This window comes from Grampus griseus (genome assembly GCF_964374135.1).
Source record: "Grampus griseus genome assembly, chromosome: 20".
Classification (NCBI taxonomy): domain Eukaryota; kingdom Metazoa; phylum Chordata; class Mammalia; order Artiodactyla; family Delphinidae; genus Grampus; species Grampus griseus.
The window spans coordinates 19,429,102-19,448,468 of NC_139014.1; the positions used below are offsets into that span (position 1 = coordinate 19,429,102).

General features: G+C 57.2%; 1 protein-coding gene across 1 annotated transcript; it reads left to right on the top strand.

Moving 5' to 3' along the window:
- Positions 1-1,754: 1,754 nt before the first annotated feature.
- On the top strand, positions 1,755-17,635 carry KCNH4 (potassium voltage-gated channel subfamily H member 4; the record flags this gene model as incomplete). Its single annotated transcript, XM_082678941.1, has 16 exons — positions 1,755-1,830; positions 3,721-3,954; positions 4,275-4,421; positions 4,548-4,672; positions 5,449-5,692; positions 5,992-6,149; positions 8,832-9,039; positions 10,082-10,276; positions 10,714-10,913; positions 12,505-12,754; positions 13,303-13,547; positions 14,208-14,246; positions 14,426-14,778; positions 15,044-15,150; positions 15,923-15,996; positions 17,240-17,635. 16 exons carry the CDS (start codon positions 1,755-1,757, stop codon positions 17,633-17,635), a joined length of 3,051 nt encoding a protein of 1,016 aa, XP_082535067.1.
- Between the last annotated feature and the right edge of the window lie 1,732 nt (positions 17,636-19,367).

The window sequence follows — 19,367 nt, forward strand, 5'->3', positions numbered from 1 at the left end:
TTGAAGTCCTAACCCCCAGCACTTCAGAATGTAACCTTATTTGGAAATAGAGTCTTTGTGGACGTAATTAGTTAAAATGTGGTCATAACTGGAGTAGGGTGGGCCTCTAATCCAACATGATGTGTCCTTATATAAAGGGGGAATTTGGACACATGCACACAAGAAGAACCCACGTGAACATGAAGGCAGAGGTGGAGGGATGCATCTACAAGCCAAAAAAGGCCAACAACCCACCGGAAGCTAGAAAACAAGCATGGAGCAAATATTCCCCCACGGCCTTAAAAAGGAACCAACCCTGCAGTCATCTTGATCTTGGTCTTCCAGCCTTCAGAACTGAGCCAAAAATTTCTGTTGTTTAAGCCACCCAGCTTATGGTACTTTGTTCCAGCAGCCCTAAGAAACTAACACCCAAAAGTAGAGATGTGGCACTTTTAAGCAATATATCATCCCAGATAATGCCCAGCTCAGACTCAGCGTGAGGGTGAGGAACACTGGCCTGCCCTCTCCCCAGCCCATCTTCCCTTTGTCACTGGCTTTGGCTGTCTTGTTCTGGCAAGCAGCCACCCCAAGCCACCACACTCAGCTGCCCGAGTAATTTTCTGCTTCCACAGTGAAAAAGTCCTGTGTCTGGTCTCACCTGGGTCCTTCTTGCTGCTGCACTTATTTCGTTTTGGAGAAGAACAAAATCCACCAGCGCACCTTTGGAGATTTACAAACTGACTGCCCAGCTTGAAACTATCTTTCTCAGCCCCAAACTTGCTTCCGGCCTCTCTTCCACCTAAATGGTAGCAGAGAGAAGGAGGGTTAAATCAGGATGATAGGAAGAGGGAGAATAGGGAGACAATTGCTCACCAACACATTGCATGCCAAAGGTATGCATTATGCTATTAAATTCTCACAACCATACGAGGTAAAAATTATTAGCTGCATTTTACAGCTGATAGTGAGAGGCAAAGTCACACAGTAAGTGGCAGAGCTGGGATTTCTACCCAGTGGACTCCAAAGCTCTTTTCATCCACACTGCTGAGCTTAGAGGCAGAGCTCGCCAGGGTGCCCTACACAGACTGAGGCACAGGTGAGGGTTAAGTAGTGCATTCTAGAATTTGAGTTTCCTGCCTTCCCATCGATCCTCCACCGGCAAAACTAGCCTCTTTAACACTTGCTGTCTCACACTGGAGCTCAGGGAGCTGGGGGTGCTGTGAAATACCCCAACTCCAGCAGGCGGCGCTGTGAACCAGACAAGATTCCCAGGGTGGGCGGTGCGCGGGGAAGCCCGAGGGGCGGAGACACAAGGAGCAGCCAGGGAAACACGCGTGGGGGCGTGGCCACCCTGGAAGGTGGGCGTGTCTGTCATTCAAGCCCTGCCCCACCTCTTGGAGCCTCGGCTCCGGGTGGGCGTGTCCCGAATTCTCTGAGGGAGAGACACGCGTGGGCCGCTCCCCACCGGGAGGAGAGCAGCAGAGAGGGGTGAGGGTGCCTCTGGTGGCCCCTCCCCGTGCGGGGCCACGTGGCGGGCGCGGGCCGAGCCCGAGGGAAAGAACCTGGCCCGTCGGGAGGTGGGGGGGACCGAGGCGGCGCCGAGACGAGCGGAGAGCTGCTGGATTCGGAGCAGAGAGGCGGCGGCGGCGCCGAGAGGGAGGGGAGGAGGCAGGCGGGCGCATGGGGCGCCCCGGCCTCGCCGGCAGCGCGCCCCCTCCGGCCCGGCCGCGCTGAACGCCCCCCGGCGCCGCGCCTCGAGCCCGCGCCCCGAGGCCATGCCGGTCATGAAGGGGTTACTGGCCCCGCAGAACACCTTCCTGGACACCATCGCCACCCGCTTCGACCGCACGCGTGAGTGGGCCGGAGGCTGAGGCTGGGGGTTCGAGCTAGGGGTTAAGTCTCCTTCGGCGCTGCGGGTCTCCTGGATATGGTGAGAGAGACCCGAGGGGAGGAGAGAGAGTGGAGTTGAGGGTCTAGGAACTCCCAGAGCCAAGCCGCGGTAAAGGAACAGGGCTGGGGGCGCCCTGGGAGGGGAGGCGGGCGAGGACCAAGAGTGTGTGGGGGGCCAAGGTTGGGGTTGTGTGACTGGAAGCAGGAAAGGCTCTTTGTGCGGCAAAGCGGAGAAGAGTCCTTGGGAGCCGCCCACTCGCGGGCTGAGCGCTGCTGGAGGCGTGTGAGGGGGTATCCAAGACGCGGAGGTGGGACGAAATGGGCAGACGCTCTGGGGTCTACTCCCAGACGACTCCAGCATCCACTTCCCTCAGAAGAAAAAAGAGAGAGAGAAAAGATCAGACTTCGGCAGGACCTAGCTTGGATTGAGGTCACGCGCCCCCGAGCCGTAGAGCTTCTGTGTCTGAGGGAGGTGAGGCAGGAAGAGGGGGGTGGTCTGTGTGACACAGGGAACTGCCTACACCCCCATCCCAGCTTGGGTTCCAGGTTCAGCACCTTGGACAGCCACAATCCTCCTTACCCGCCTCTTCTCCCGCCGTTCCCTTTTCCTACTTTGGTACTGAGAGATCTCCCCTTGCCCCCTTTGGGACACCCTGGCTGGGATCTGGCAGGTGGGGGGAGCGGTACCTGAGGGCGGAAACCGAGCCGCCGGGGCCCTACCCGCCTCCCCACCCCGCCCCCACACACACCTCCCTTGTTTCCATAGCGCCCATCACCCAGGCAACGGGCCTGGGATGGAAGAAGGAGGCTGCTTGCCCAGGGCCCAGCGCCTCCCAGGCTTCTGCAGTATCCCCACCAGTCGCTCCACCCCCAGACACTCAGCCCTCCTAGCGCCCCAGGACTGGTTGTGTCTCAGATCCCTTCCCTCAGCTGAGACTGTCCCTAGATGGCCCACAGAGCCCCCCTGAGGCCTCCCGCCCATTGGAGCTGGAGGGAGCCAGCTCAGGTTCTGTTGCTGGGGTTGCTGAAGCCACACCTTCATTGCTCAAGCCTGTCAGACTTTGAGCACTGGGACAGACCCTCTGAAATTAGCTAAGGGATGCTAAAAAGAGGACCTTTCCTGAAAGGCAGGGAATAAGGATGCTACTCATCACTGTCTTTTTCCCCCAACAAAGGAGGTTTGTGAGTTTGGATAACTCTGCCTTTGCGTCTCCTATCAATAAAGTGGGCACGATCTCACCAGAATCTCTGCCCTGTTCACTCTCTAATAGGATGATAGGACAGTGGCTATGGATGTGCTTTGAAAGCTGGGCGAATGTGGGGCATCAGTTCACCTTCTCAGTGTAACACTTACTATGTGCCAGGACTTGTTCTTCCCAGGTAACTCATGTAACTCTCACACCAACCATGCAAGGAAGATATATTATCCCCCACTTTTCACATAAGGAAGCTGAGTCACAGAAGAGTTCATTAACTTGCCCAAGGTTACACAGTCAGTAAGTGGCAGAGGTGGGTGCTGGAGCCCATGCCCTTACCATGCTGTGCTGCCTCCTACGGTAACAGCTCACCAGCTTGAAGGCAGGAGGATGAACCTCATGACTTCTCGGGGTTCCTTTTCCAACCCCCTAGTAGCCCCTCTCCCAATCCTCCCACCCTTAAGTCCTTGTCCTTTTGCTCTATCTCTTCTTACTCTCATTTCAGAATATTCCAAAGGGGATCCAGGAATCACATGGGAGCCTGGGAAGTTTCTGGCTCTGGGATCTCTGACCACAGCTTGGGGGAGGTATGGCCCACCTGGAAGCTGAGCTCTCCTTCTGGCCTTGACCTGACCTTGACCTCTTCTTCCCACAGACGGCAACTTCCTGCTGGCCAACACACAGGGCCCACGGGGCTTTCCCATTGTCTACTGCTCCGACGGCTTCTGTGAGCTCACAGGCTACGGCCGCACTGAGGTCATGCAGAAAACCTGCAACTGCCGTTTCCTCTACGGTCCAGAGACCAGTGAGCCAGCCCTGCAGAGGCTGCACAAGGCCCTGGAGGGCCATCAGGAGCACCGGGCTGAAATCTGCTTCTACCGAAAGGATGGTGAGGGGGCCTAGCCTGCCGTGCAGTCCTGCCCAGACCACAGGCCTTAGCCAGAGTCCACTTGGCACAGTGGAAGCCTGGGTGCTGGTCCCCACACTGCCACAAGCTGACTGTGTGACACTGAGTGCATCCCCGACCCTCTCTGGGCCGTGGTTCTCCCATCAGGAAGGTGAAGGAGATAGCTGACATAATCTCTGGGCTTCTTCCCAGCACTAAACCTTGGCCAAGCCCTTTGACTATGCCCAGGAACCAAGGGGGATGAGAGAGAAAGAGATGCCATGGGCTGCTCACCCTCTTCCTCCATCTCTCCACACCTACAGGCTCAGCTTTTTGGTGCCTCCTGGACATGATGCCCATCAAGAATGAGATGGGGGAGGTTGTACTTTTCCTCTTTTCCTTCAAGGACATCACTCAGAGTGGAGGCCCAGGACTTGGCCCCCCAGGAGGCCACAGAGACAGTAATCATGGTAACTGCAAGTCTGGGGAGAAGGCATGAATGATCAGAAGTCCTTGCCCAGGGTCACAGAAGACCTCTCCCTACTCAGCCTCATGGGATGCACCCCCACTTATCTCCGTACCCTTCTTCCCAACAGAAAAGTCCCTTGGTAGGAGGGGAGCCAGCTCGAGACTTCGATCCACCAGGAGGCAGAGCCATACTGTCCTACACCGACTGACTGGCCACTTTGGCCGCCGGGGCCAGGGAGGCATGAAAACCAATGTGAGTCCTATCTCCACCCCAGCATCTTCCAGCCGTGTTTCTGAGGCACCCTTGTTACTGTGTCCCTGTTTCTCTGTCTGTTTGATCTCCCTCCAGAGGCTTTTTCCTCTGTCCGTCCATTTCTCATGTACGGTTCTCTGCTCTATCCCATGTTCCCCCACATCTCCTTCCATCCCCATCTCCCTTGCTTCCTTGTGATTGCCAATACCCTGCTCTGATGATGTCACAAGGGGGGCACGAAATCACTAACTGTGGTTCCAGGGAGAAAGCCCCCACTGGGGGCCTGGCATCTAGCCCTGTGTACCACTCCTAGGACCCTGATGAAGCCACGGGTCTCCAACCATCTGTGCAGTGTGTTATGGCTACAGCGAGTGGGGTGCACCATGCCATCCTCCCCTCATCCCTGGGGTATACTCTTCCTCCACTGCACCCCTAGAACCCAAGAGGAACTTGAAGGAGAAGCTAGTGACCTCTCAAGCCAGGGCTTGTGCCTGATTTGTCATAATCACCTTCTCAAGCAAGGTGAAGGTCAAGCCTTAGAAATACCTACCCCCACAAAAAACATGATTGATTCAAAAGGGGGCCTGAGCAGTAAGTTGGCAGAGGAAGGAGGTGTCAGGTGCCAGCCCCGACCCCCTCTCCTGCACGTTCTAGCTCCTCTCGTGGTCACGCCTGCAGTGCCCACTCTCCCCTTCCCCACTCCTTACCTCTCCCTCCCCCCAACCTTGGCTCCTCTTTCCCCCGAGTGTCCCCAACCGCCACCCCTCTCCCCTTAGAACGTGTTTGAGCCAAAGCCATCAGTGCCCGAATACAAGGTGGCCTCCGTGGGGGGGTCCCGCTGCCTCCTCCTCCACTACAGCGTGCCCAAGGCCATCTGGGACGGCCTCATCCTCCTCGCCACCTTCTACGTTGCGGTCACCGTCCCCTACAATGTCTGCTTCTCGGATGATGACGACACCCCCATCACTTCCCGACACACCCTTGTCAGCGACATCGCCGTGGAGATGCTCTTCATCCTCGGTTAGATGCTCTGCCCCACGTACCCTGGCTGGTGGGCTGGAGGGACCCACTCATCCAAGCCTCGCTCCATCCTGGGCCTGCAGGACCCAGGCAGTCAGAGCCTACCCATTTCTGGGTCTTTTAGTCCTCATGGTCCGTGAGCCCTGACCCCTGACCCCTGGAGACTTCAGCCTTTAGACCTCTCCTCCCTAAGGACCAGCCTGAAGCCCAATGCATCTTCCCCATTCCTGCGTCCACCTCCATTCTGAGTCTCTTGCCCTTGGCCAAGGCCCCCTAGTAACAGCCTCTTGCACCCCCAGATATCATCCTGAACTTCCGCACCACCTATGTGTCCCAGTCCGGCCAAGTGGTCTCTGCTCCTCGTTCTATTGGCCTCCACTATCTGGCCACCTGGTTCTTTGTTGACCTCATTGCCGCTCTGCCTTTTGACCTGCTTTACGTCTTCAACATCACCGTGGTAAGTGTTCCCTGTCCCACCTTGCAGCCTAGCTGCCCAACTTCAGCACAGCATCTCCCATTAAGGGACCCACCTCAGTCCCAGACTCAGTCATCTGCGAATATTTGTCAGGCATCTGTGATGGGCAGAGCCCAGCGCTAGAAGCTGAGAAGGGTCCGAGAGGGTCTGTGCTCTTGGGGAGCTCAGCTCACAATCTCTGAGGGAAGCTGTGACAAATGAAAAGCTAAGTAGGGCTACCAAGGCGGCATTGGTCTGAAGCCAAATGAGCGGCACTTTTCACATTTCTATTTAACAAACAAAGGATGAGCATTTAGCTGTCTGCAAAGCACTGTGTGTGGCATGGTCACTGTGGAGAAAAGTGGTAAGAATTCAGCCTCTCGGTAGCTAAGCTGGTGGGAACAGCAGGAACAGAAGAGCTGAATGGAGTGCAAGATGGGACCAAGGTATTGCTGCGTGGGGGCTGGGCACGGAGCTAGCCGACCTTGGAGTTCCAGGCTGGAACGTGGGCTCCCGCAAAAATGATCTGAAATCTGGCCAGTGCCTAGGAAGCCAAAGCATGGCAGATGGGCAGAGGCTAGGGTGGTCTGGGAAGGGTTCCTGTGGGAGGAGGTGAGAGCAGAGCTAGACCTTAGACAGACTAGAACCTGACTGGCAGGAGACAAGAAGAGGGAGCATCTGGGGGGAGCATAGTAAGCCAGGACAGGGAGGTAGAGGCTGCGGAGTGGATTCGGAGGCGGAGAGTCCCAGGACCTTCATCCTCCCAGCTCCCCGGGGATTGCCTGGAGGCGCCCTAGGTGGTCAGCTCTGAACCTAGCTGGCAGATACTAGGTCTTCTCTGGCCCAGGGAGAGGGAGTCCCACCCTGTGTCCCCAGACCCCCTTGGTTGCTGAGTGGGGAGGTGGGGAGCAGTTTCCCTGTGTGCTCCTCTCCCTGCCACCCTCAGCTATAGCGGGAAGCCACCTACACGCAGCCGGATTTAACCAGCCGCCAACGGGCTGTGGGCCTCTTCTCCTGGCTGTGTACACGTGTGTGCACGCTCCCACACACGTGCATGTGGGTGTGTCTGCCCTGAGGCTCCAGCCATTCCAAGCAGGGCTCCCCACCCCTCCCCTGAGTGCACCCCCGGCCCCCCGGGTTTTGTGCCCACCAGGCAGTTCCCCCTCCTCTGGTACTTTCAGGACCACTTTACAGTTTACTAAGTTCTTCCACACATCATCACATATGAAGCTGACAGTAACCCTTCAGGGCCGATTCTCGTATCTCTCTTTCTCAGAGGCAGATGCAGAGGCTCAGAGAGGTTGAGTGGCTTGTTGAAGGTCACACAGCTAGCAGTGGCAGGCAGGAGACTGGAACCAGGTCTCTAGACTCCTGGTCTGGTATTCTTTCCAGCGTGCTACCCTGCTTCCTGGGAAACCAGGGTACCTGAGCGGATGGCCTGGCATGAGGGGAGAGGAGGAGCAATGTGGGGCTGGAGCGAGGCCGAGCAAAGACGGAGGAGAAGTGGGCACCGGCAGAGTTGTGGACTTGAAGGAGCCAGGCCTGAGACATTCTGGTCCAAGGAGAATGAGAGGAGGGCCCCAAGGGAGCGGGGCCCAGGGGCAGGTGACAAAGGGAAGCCTTGAAGAACTCAAGGTTGGAGTCAGGAGCTCTGGAAGCTGGGGGCAGGCATTAAGCCCTGGAGAGGGTCCATATGGGGGAATCAAAGCCACCTCCTCTGCAACTCCCTTGCCTAAAATTAGAGAAAATGGCAGGCAGTGACTCAGGAGCTGTGTAGGGCCAGGGCTATGGGGGATGCTCCTGGAGGCCCCTGAAAGGACAGTGAAGGGCCTTCATACCGAGATCCCCAGACGCTGCCCCAGAGCCCCCAGCCCTAGCCCCCAAGCTGCCCCACCCAGAGTATCAAGAAGATAAGCCCCCACCTGCTCATCATCTAAGACTGGAAGGCTAATCAAAGCACAACGAAAGCAGAGTGGTAACGTTAGCTAACGTTTACAGGACGCTTGCCAGGTGCCACTAGCTCCATCAACCCTCAGTGAACCCCACAGGGCCTGAGACCTCACAGCCCAAGCACCCTCATCCCTGCTCTCCTTCCCTCAACATTTCGGTGTGACCCTCTCATCTGCAGCTGACCCACAAGGGGCGAGGTCCCTAAACCTTCCCCTGTCCACAGCTGATTGTACCTAGGACACTGGGGACTTTGAGCACGGGCCAGAGATCTTTCTGTCTGTTGCCCCGCTTCTGACCCAGACTTGCCCTTTCACCAGCTGAGGTGCTAAGAGGCAGTAGAGCACAAAACGGACTTTGGTGTCATCTCAGATTTGAGTCTCAGCTCCATCATTTCCTTGATCTGTGACCTTGAGCAAGTAAGTAGTAGCCTCTCTGAGCCTTAGTTTACTCCTCTGCAATCTGGGAATGATGATGATAATTGGACTGAAGGCATACTTTTTTAATGAGGATTACAAATACTTAGCCCAGTGCCTGACACACGTAATACTTACTGTTAGCCATTATTAGTTTCAGTGTTACCCTCTCCCCCCTGCATTTCCTGGTCACCTTCTCAGCGCAGCAGGGATACTTTTCCTGGGGCAGCTTCCCCTAGCTCCGGGGCATCTGGTGGCAAGGCGCTGGCAAGGGACGTGGGGTGCCGGCTGACAGTCTCCCCCACCGCACTCGCTCCCGCAGACGTCGCTGGTGCACCTGTTGAAGACAGTGCGGCTGCTGCGGCTGCTACGGCTGCTGCAGAAGCTGGAGCGGTACTCGCAGTGCAGTGCCGTGGTTCTCACGCTGCTCATGTCCATCTTTGCGCTCCTTGCCCACTGGATGGCCTGCGTCTGGTATGTCGTCGGGCGCCGGGAGATGGAGGCCAACGACCCGCTGCTCTGGGACATCGGTGAGCCATTGACCCCAGGCTTTCACTGACCACCCATCCACCTTCCCTGTCCACACAGGCCCCCAAGCTGACACCTCCACCAGGATCCCCACCCCTACTCCACATTCCTCCACTCATCCGATAAACATGCACGAGCTCCTTGCCGGATCAGGCTTGGGAATACTGATTTGAAGCCATGGGCTCTGCCTTGGGGGGACTGACAGCATAGCAGGGGCGCAAGACCAGTGACAGGCAATCAAAATACAGTATGGGAAACACTCTGAAGGTGGGGAGGTGTTCTGGGCAGAGGCTAAGTACCCCTGACAGGACTCATCTGGTGGCTCCCCACTGCCCTCAAAGTCAAGTCCACCCTCAGTCCACACGGTACATGGGCCTGCAGCCCTCTCTACCCCTACCTGACTTCCCTTCCTCCGAGGCCCCCTCTGCTGCTGCCACCCTGGCCTCCCTCCAGCACCCAGGATGTACTGCTTTCTCACTTTGGGCCTTGAACGTGTTTTCCTCTCTGGAATCCTCTCTCTTTTGTCTTCCCTCCCTTCTTCCTAAGCCACTTTTCTATCCTTGTGGTCTCAACTAAAATGCTCTATCTTAAGGGAGTCCTTCAGGAACCATACCCCCACCAAACTGGGTTGGCTCCCCCTAACCCATTATGATTCCCGAAGACATACTTCCTTTTTAGTAGCTGCTTTCCACCTGTAATGATTTATTTCATGTCTTTCCCCTCCAGACTGTAAGTTCCACCAGTGCAGGGAGCGTGTTTGGGTCAAGTCCCAGCACCCTGGGACACAGGAAGCGCTTAATAAACTATTAGGCACTGGAAGGGGCCCCTAAACAGTCAGCCGTGTAGGGAGTTGGTAGCCTTGAACTGCAACGGTAACCACTTCACCGTGGGGTGGCCGGGGCACGGGCTGCTCCTCGCATTTCTTGTGCAAACCTCCCCTCGCCTCTGTAAATACTCGACCAAGGTCAAGTGAAGGCAGTTCAAGGAAACCCCACCCTCCCCTGCTCGCGCAGCCGGGGCTCCTTGCATCCCTCCACCCCCTAGGCTGGTTGCACGAGCTGGGCAAGCGGCTGGAGGTGCCCTATGTCAACGGCTCTGCGGGTGGCCCGTCGCGGCGCAGCGCCTACATCGCTGCGCTCTACTTCACGCTGAGCAGCCTCACGAGCGTGGGCTTCGGCAACGTGTGCGCCAACACTGACGCCGAGAAGATCTTCTCCATCTGCACGATGCTCATAGGCGGTGAGGCCGGGCCTGCCAAGCCCCCGGGGTGGCCCTGCTAAGCCCAGCGTGTGGGTGGGGAAACTGAGGCCCAGGGAAGGCAAGGAGTCCACCCACGACCAGACACGCGTGCATTTATTCATAGGTGTTTGCTCAGCACCTGCTACGTGCTGGCCCTGGGGGGATGCCACAAACAGGAGGGTCTCTTGCAAAAGGAATGGGAAGCCCAAGTGCATGACTTCATGGGGCGGGCGGGCGGGCATGAGAGGAGCATCGAGTCTGACCCCTCTCAGGACCACCCTCTGTTCCCCGCCCCAACCCAGCACCTAGGCACGCAGGAGCCCACTGGTTCACCTGCCCCTCCCCCAGGAATCCCGAGACCCATCCAGGGCAGGGGGAGTTGCGGGGGGAGGAGGCCAGAGGGGTGGCCGCCCCTGACTGACTGCTGTGCGCCGCAGCGCTGATGCACGCAGTGGTGTTCGGGAACGTGACGGCCATCATCCAGCGCATGTACTCGCGCCGCTCCCTCTACCACAGCCGCATGAAGGACCTCAAGGACTTCATCCGCGTGCACCGCCTGCCCCGGCCGCTCAAGCAGCGCATGCTCGAGTACTTCCAGACCACGTGGACAGTCAACAGCGGCATCGACGCCAACGAGGTAGTGCGCGGGGCTCCCGGTGGTACCCAGCGCGCGGAGGTAAAGTGGGAAAGGGGTCGCTGCCTCTCAGCGTTTGGGATGGAGGCAAATGGGGTGCAGGGAGACGAGGTGCTGTTCACAAGGGCACGCACCCACCGGAATCCACATCCCTTTTCCTCTACACATGGCTAATGCCATGCTCCTTTCAGCCACCATCTTCGAGCACCTGCTTCCGGCCAGTCTCTGTGCTGGACACAGGGGGTTGCGGAACGATTACCCCCAGCCCTTGCCCTCGGGAAGGCACCCGTCTGGTGAGGGAGGCAGATGGGTAAACAAATAGTTACGCTGTGAATGGGACTGTACTGGAGGGACTTGGTGCAGTGGGTCCCTCATTGTGTCTGGGCCTAGAGGAGGCAGGGGAGGTGTCACAGAAGAGGCGACATCGTGAAGGACAAGAAGAAAATTGGCCTGGGGCCAGAAGGCCATTCCAGGCAGTAAGAGCAGTAGGAACACAGGTCTGGAAAGATTGACGCAAAAGAGCAGGGTGAACTGAAAATAGTTCAGCGAGCCTTCAGGAAAGGGTGTGTGCGCGCTGTGGAGGGGTGAGGGACAGAGGAGTGAAGAGACCAGGCTGGGGAGGCGGGCAGGCCCAGCTCATGCATGGCCTTGGATTTAGATTTTATCCTGCCACATTTTTAGGCTGGGGAGTGGCCTGCAGATCCAGGAGGTATTTCTGAGAGCAGGAGCCTTGGGACTTGGTGATGCGCTGGTTGCAGGAAAGGAGCTCAAAGTGATTCTCAGGTTTCTGGTTTTGGCCGAGGGTGGGATGGAGGCATTACAGGAGGAAGATTGGACTTAGGGGTGAAAGTGAGAGTCCAGGGTTGGGCCATGATGAGGGTGTGGTGCCTATGGGGGATCCAGGTGGAGGTTGCCCCGTGGGTAGTTGAAAATACAGGTCTGGACCCAGAGATAGGGCTCCGGGTTCACGGGGAGGTAGAAGTCCTGGCTGGTTGCCATGATGCAGGGAGAGTGTGGACAGTGAGAAGACAGCTGAGGAAGAGGAGCCTGGGGAAGAAAGGGGGACAAGAGGGAGAGGTAACCAAGCCAGGGTGGCCGAGGGGCTCCATAAGACGAGGATGGAACCAAACCATGAACGTTAAGTTTGGCTCCTGGGAGGTCATTGGTAAAATTCAAGGTCTAGTGTAACCCTGCGTTTTACAGATGGGGATACTGAGGCCCAGAGAGAGGAAATGGATTGCCCAAAGTCCACAGGGATTTATGCAGAGCTGATTTCTAGTCTCCTGACTTCCAGTTGAAGGCTGACCCACCAGGGATGGTCCTTGCATACATGGGGTTGAGTAACCAGGATGTGTGAGTGACCAGTGTGTGTAGCTGTGAGCAGTGGACAGACAGGAGAAGACCTAGTCTCTGCCCCAGGACTTGGGTTGGGAGGTCCACACACAAGTCAAATTGAGGTGAGACACACAGAAGTCTTCCTAAAGGTCAGAAATGGGTAACTTGAGCTCTGTCCTTGGAGACAGCTCAGCATATCTGTAGAGCTCAAGTAGCAGCTTCAGGGGGATGGCCAGAATGACTTATGCCCCTTATGCAGTTACTGCGTGACTTCCCAGACGAGCTGAGAGCTGACATTGCTATGCACCTGAATCGGGACATCCTGCAGCTGCCGCTGTTTGGAGCAGCGAGCAGGGGCTGCCTGCGGGCCCTCTCCCTGCACATCAAGACCTCGTTCTGCGCTCCGGGCGAGTACCTGTTGCGCCGCGGGGATGCCCTGCAGGCGCACTACTATGTCTGCTCCGGCTCACTGGAGGTGCTCCGGGACAACATGGTGCTGGCCATCCTGGGTGAGGATCCCACCACCACCCTCTACCTACCCCAAAACCTTCCCACAGAGGCCTTGGGAGTAGCCAGGAATCTAGGGACTGGGTACTCTCTCTTGGTCCCCGCATCCTACCACCATCCCCTTTAGACCATACCCCTTGGGCTCTCCCCTACTCCCAGTGGCCATCCCTGAACCCATCAACCCTTCCCCAGTGACTGTCCCCCAAGTCAACTGATCCTTTCCCATTGCACCATCTCCAATTCCACTGACCCTTTTCCATCGACCCTTGACTCCATTGACTTCTACCCTTTAACTGACCCTTCTGGCCATTCTTTATTGATCATCCAATTCCATCGATCATTTCTCCAGCTTTACTGACATCCCCAATTGACTGTCTCCCAACTTCACCAGTCATTCTCCACTGACCTTCTGCCGACTCCATTATTTCCACCAATCCCATCGATTGACCCCGCTTCAGCCATCCTTCAAACACATTGACCATCCCTCATTACCACTAATATCCTCTTGGTCCCTCTGCCCCAGCTGTCTGTCCGCATCTCTTACCCACAGGAAAAGGAGACCTGATTGGGGCAGATATCCCTGAGCCAGGGCAGGAGCCTGGGTCAGGCACAGCTCCAAGCTGCGTGCTGAAGACCAGCGCCGACGTGAAGGCACTGACCTACTGTGGCCTGCAGCAACTGAGCAGCCGAGGGCTGGCTGAAGTCCTGAGGCTCTATCCTGAGTACGGGGCTGCCTTCAGGGCTGGCCTGCGCCGGGACCTCACCTTCAACCTGCGCCAGGGCTCTGACACCAATGTATGTAGACTCCCTATGGCCTCCTCCTCTCTGAGGTCGCCTCCTTCAAAGTAGACCACCCCCCAGCCCCAGAGAAAGCCTCACGAATTCCTTCCACCCTGAAAACATCACCTCTCAACTCCAGCCACCCCCTTCCATTGCCCCTTCCATGCTTAACATCTTCCAACCCACTGACCCTACTCCACTGGCCATTATCCAACCCCATGGACCATGGCTCACCACGTGTACTTCCAACTCTACTGACCCATCTCCTGTTGGCCCCGCTTCCGCCTCACTCCAGACTCCTCAAAGGACCCACCCCCCCACTTCGTGTGCTTCTCCTCCATCCGTTCCCTCCCTCTCTGGACTGGGCCTCATCCCCTGGGGCTTCCTCTTCTCCACTCACCAAATGTTTCCTGGGCCCGTTTTGGTTTAGGCTCTGGGCCAAGTCTGTAGTTTACACCTTAGACCTTGGTCTTTTACTGCTTTTCAGACTTATGTTGCCACTCAGGATTTCTCTGAGTCAGAGTTGGGGGTATCTCTGACTCAATTCCACAAAAAGGCCCCACATTCTCAAACCCCACGACACTGATGGGTGAGACTAGGAGGTGGTGCACCGGGGGAGCCGGGAGGTGTGAGTCAGCCTGAACCCCGCCCCCCCCACCCCCCGTGTTCCTGCAGGGCCTCTGCCGCTTCTCCAGATCCCCTCGCCTCTCCCAGGTAACGCACCCTTCCTTGCATGGGAGAAGACGGGAGTGGGGGGCACCTTTCCTTGGCTGCTGTGCTCCAGGGTGAAGGGAGAGGGGATGGAGAGCGGCAACCGCCAGTGAAGGCTGTTGCTTACTGAAGGCGCCTGTTGGTCACTGCCCTGTGACATCAGCTGCCCCCTCTGCCCACAGACCCGCTCGGAAAGCCTGGGCTCCTCCTCAGACAAGACCCAGCCATCCGTCACAGAGGCTGAGGCTGGGGCCGAGCCTGGAGGTGGTCCCAGGCCCCGGCGGGCCCTCCTGCTGCCCAACCTCAGCCCAGCACGGCCCCGGGGCTCCCTGGTCAGCCTTTTGGGGGAGGAGCTGCCCCCATTCTCAGCCCTTGTCTCCTCTCCTTCCTTGTCCCCGACCCCTTCCCCTGCCCTGGCTGGCCGGGGCCACAGCCCCTCCCCTCATGGCCTCCCCAGGGGCTCTGCTGCCTGGAAGCCCCCCCAGCTTCTCATTCCCTCACTGGGAACCTTTGGACCTCCGGACCTCAGTCCCCGGTGAGACGCCAGCCTCCCCTGCCTTCCCTATACCCCTGCTGGCTTCCAGAACCTTCTCTGGGCTCCGTCCCCAGCATTCTGACCAGTGCTCCTCCCCATGTGCCCACCCCGCCCTACCTGATCCACCGCAGCTTGCAACCCCACTCGTCTTTGACGGCTGCTCCTCCCCAGCTCCCTGGCACCGCAGCCCCTTTCACCCTCTGCCTGCTGTGCTCTGGCCCTTACCCTCTCCCTGTGGGACTGATGACCACTGCCTCCGTCCCAGGATAGTGGATGGCATTGAGGACTCTGGCAGCACAGCAGAGGCCCCTACGTTCCGGTTCAGCAGGAGGCCTGAGCACCCTAGGCCTCACTCACAGGCCCCTCCTACAGGTAAGGGCCAGCAGTGGACTTCAACTCACGTCACCCATTCATCGGCCGTCCATCCATCCATCCCACATGTAGTAAGGGCTTACCAGCTGCCAGGTGCTGTGCTAGGAACACGCAGATGACCCAGACCTGGTCCACACTCCTAGCGAGCTTCCAGTCTAGTGGGGGAGACACCTGTGTACTCAGATAAACGATTCCAGAACAGGGTGCTAAGTGCCGTGACTGAGACAAAGAACAGGACTCTGAGGTAGGAGAGGAGGGAGCCTCTAACCCTGCCTCCTAGAGGAGGGGACACTAGAGGTGGGTCTTAAAGGGTGGGCAGGAGTTTGAGGGGTGGAGCAAGGCGGTTGGTGAAAGGTATAGAGGTGTGACCAGAAGAGCAGTTGTGTTCAGATACCGAAGAGAAGGGACTTCCCTGGCAGTCCAGTGGTTAAGACTCCGCGCTCCCAATGCAGGGGGCACGGGTTCGATCCCTGGTCAGGGAACTAAGATCCCAATGCAGGGGGCATGCCACATGGTGCGGCCTAAAAAAACAAAACAAAACAAAACAGATAGCAAAGAGAAGCTCCATGCTTCTCCATGGGGTGGAGTGGGGAGGGGCTGGGGAAGTGATAGGGCCACGAAACCATCCTGAAGAGCTTGGGTTTCCCAGCATCCTGACCCCAGAACGTCCTCTCCCCTTGCCCTCTGCCTGCCCAGTGAAGGGCCCAGCCCAGGCTGTAGACTTGAGCTCCCTGTACTCACCCAGCATCCCTTCTCCCCACTCCGTCTGCAGGGACCATGCCCAGCCGGGAAGTGGCCACTGAGGCCGAGGAGGTGAAGGAAAAGGTCTGCAGGCTGAACCAGGAGGTGGGTTGGGGCTGGCCCCTCCCCTCCAACCTTGGGATCAGAGATGTGCTTAGTATAGGAGCATTTCAAAGGGTTTGGAGCCAGAGTCCTGAATTTGGATATTCACACTAGCTGGGAGACCTTGGGCAAGTCCCACAATCACTCTGAACTTCAACTTCCTCATCTGAAAATGGGGAAATCAATACGTTCTTCCCAGAGTTGTTGTGAGGATGAGATGAGGGCGCATACATGCCTGGCCCAGTCCCTGGCACACTGTAAGTACTCAGGGACAGCTACTTCCATCCCTCCAACTGGCTCAGGTGGTCCAGCCAGAAAAGAGGGCCTCTCCTCCCTCCACCGCCATGGGATTTGCTCCTGCAGGGACCCTCCCCCCACTAAGTTACATGCTCCAGTCCTTTCCGGCCCTCTCCCCGCGACGAGTGGGGCAGAGGACTGGGACGCTGAGCAGGCCTTCAACCCCAGGGAACCTGGACCCTCAGGTCTGAATCCTGGTCAGAAAGAGCCCTGATCCTGTTTGCCCAGGCTGTGCCTCCGCCTCCCCCTCAGGGATGTCAGAGCTGCGTCCACAAAGCAGCCAGGTCAAGCCCTTGAGCCCTCGGGAGTGCTCGGGGCCTTCCCTGGGTTCTGATAAAGAGCAGGCATCCCATGGGGCGCACCTGGGCTGGGGCGGGCCCTGAGGCTGGGGGCGGAGCTAGCCCCGGTTTGGCAGGATTCAAGGTCAGCCCTGCTTCCGCATGCGGTTCTTCTAGACCAGTGGTTCCCCAACTTGGGTGTCCATCAGTACCCAGAGAACCTGTTAAAATGCAGACTCCTGGGCTTCACCCAATCTGGAATGTCTGGGGTGGGGCCCAGAGATTGGCATTTTGACAAGCTTTTCAGTTCATTCTGTACTCCCTGAAATTTGAAAAACGCTGAATAGACACTTGAGCTCGTGTGGTGTATCACCTGAGAGTAAGCCTGCATCTGTCACTTCGCAGCTGTGCGGCCTCTTTGAGCACATTTTTCTACATCTTGTCAAAGTGTGTGTGGCGGGGAGTAGCAAGAGCTGTCGTCCCAAATCCTTTTTGGAAAGAGGCTGGGGTATTTACCTCTAGACAAAAATAACCCCTGTCCTGTCTTCTTCTCAGGGTGGCCATGAGCAGAGAGTGGGTACGAAAGAGCTTTGTAAACTGTGGAAGGGAGTGCACCTAGGAGGGTGGTGATTGTATGGCACCTGGGAGACAATGTGATGTGTTTTCAACAGATCTCCCGTCTCAACCGGGAAGTGTCTCAGCTTAGCCAGGAGCTTCGACACATGATGGACCTGCTACAGGCCAGGCTGGGTCCCCCAGGCCACCCAACAGTCTCGGCTTGGACCCCAGATCCTCCTTGCCCACCACAGAGGCCTCCATGCATCTCTCCCTGTTTGTCCAGACCACTGCCTGGCCTCCAGGATACTACCCTCGCTGAGGTCCACTGCCCAGCCAGTGTGGGGACAGCAGAGATGGGGGCTGCCCCCCCCGACCTGAGACCCTCCATGCTGTCCCCTTACCCCTCAGAGCCTGACCCTCTGAGACCCTCCCCAGTGCCAGAGGCCTTACCTCCGAACTCAAGCCTCATGAGGCACAGCTTCCGGTCCAGGTCAGACACGTTCCACTGACCCTGGCCACGGGCCCAGGCCCGTTTGGGGTGGGCACTGACGCCTGCCATCCAGGGAGGGGCTGGGCCCCTTGGCCTCCTGCCTTGGGTTAGCAGCCACCAGATGGTCTGGTTGGCTCTGGATTCTCTGACCTTTTTAACAAAGCCTGGTCACTTCTGACCCTTTGCCTTTTCCAAACCCTCCTCTATTCTCCTCTGTGAGGGGAGCCACCTGAGGCCGTGGAACCCAACAGGCATGAGATGGACCGCAGTGCCCACTGAGCTGGGCAGATGAGATGTCTGGCTTTCTCCCCAGGACCTGGAGGCAGGTAGAGATGGGGGAGCAGAGAGGGGAAGGGAAAAGCCCCAGATCCAGCCTGGGAAATGAAGACTGAGGCAAGAGCAGGCAGGATCTTGGTGTCTACAGCAAGAGGGATGGATTGCAGATTCCAGTGCAGAGGTAGCTTAGTGATACCGTGAGGTCTTTTGTCCCAGCCCCCAGGTCTCTGCTGGAGACTTTGAAAGCAATGTTGCTTCCAGAGGGGTAGGTTTGAGATCCTGGCTGGCATTTTTTTTTTTTTTTTTTGCTGCGCTGTGCGGCTTGTGGGACCTTAGTTCCCCAACCAGGGATCGAACCCCGGGCCCTCAGCAGTGAAAGCTCCCAGTCCTAACCACTGGACCACCAGGGAAGTCCCCTGGCTGACATTTGAGTAACCCAAGACTTCTTAGGCCTCCCACCATCAGCCCAAGCTGGAGGGGCTCACCTTCCCCACAGCTCACATAGGAAATGAACCGATGACCCCAGATATGCATTCTTTGACTCACAGCATTTTTTTCAAAATATGAATGAGTTGTCACACTGAAAATCAGGAGAGTTCACATAGAAATCCAGATATTCCAGCTTCTCTAAGCAAATTCGGGAGATCTGGCGACACTGGGCCAACGCCGCACCTGGTAATAATCAGCTGGTGTTGGGTGGCCACTGTCCTCTTTGGAAGAGACCTGCACTCTCCACTTCTTTGCAGTCCCCACATTCCTTGATCATCTCCTGACACCCAGCTAGCTTCCCTCATTTGAATTCTTTATCTGGTCTCTATGGGTATCTCAGTTTGCAATCCCTGCCTTAGAGTGTGCTCCCAGGTTCCTTTACCCCAGTGGGTGCCTTTTGGGCCCAGTAATGTCTATTTCTACCCCTGGGCCTGGGCCTGTCAACATCTTTGTTTCTGTCTCTCTGCAGGCCGACACTGAAAGTGGTCTCTTCTGCTGCCAGCAACTTGCAACAGTCCCAGCAGCACTCCTCCCCCTCCCCCACCCCCAGACCTCAGCCACGCCTGTTCTCCCCCTTCCAATATGGTCTCACTCAGGGCTCTGACTTCTTGAAAATTCACCCCGGTCTCCAGCTCTCCTTTACCACCCAACACCCTGGGCTCACTTTTGGATAGGAAATAAACTCTTTATTTTTGTAGTTTCTGGCTCTGGCTGTTTCTGGAGGTTGGTCTGATAGCCCCAGGGCTTTGGAGGAACCTACACAATAGTCACTCCCCCACAGTACCCCAGGGCCCTGTTGCTGTCTCTAGGAGGGCAAAGGTGCCAACCAATCCACTTGGTACCATGTTCATGCCACCAGAGGCCCCAGAGATGAGGCAGAAACCTTAATGAGTCACTATGGGCCCATTACACCCACCCTCCCCCCAACCTGGTCAAAGCCACAGATTCAGACACGGTATGTGGTAAGGGCCCTGACTCAGGTCCAC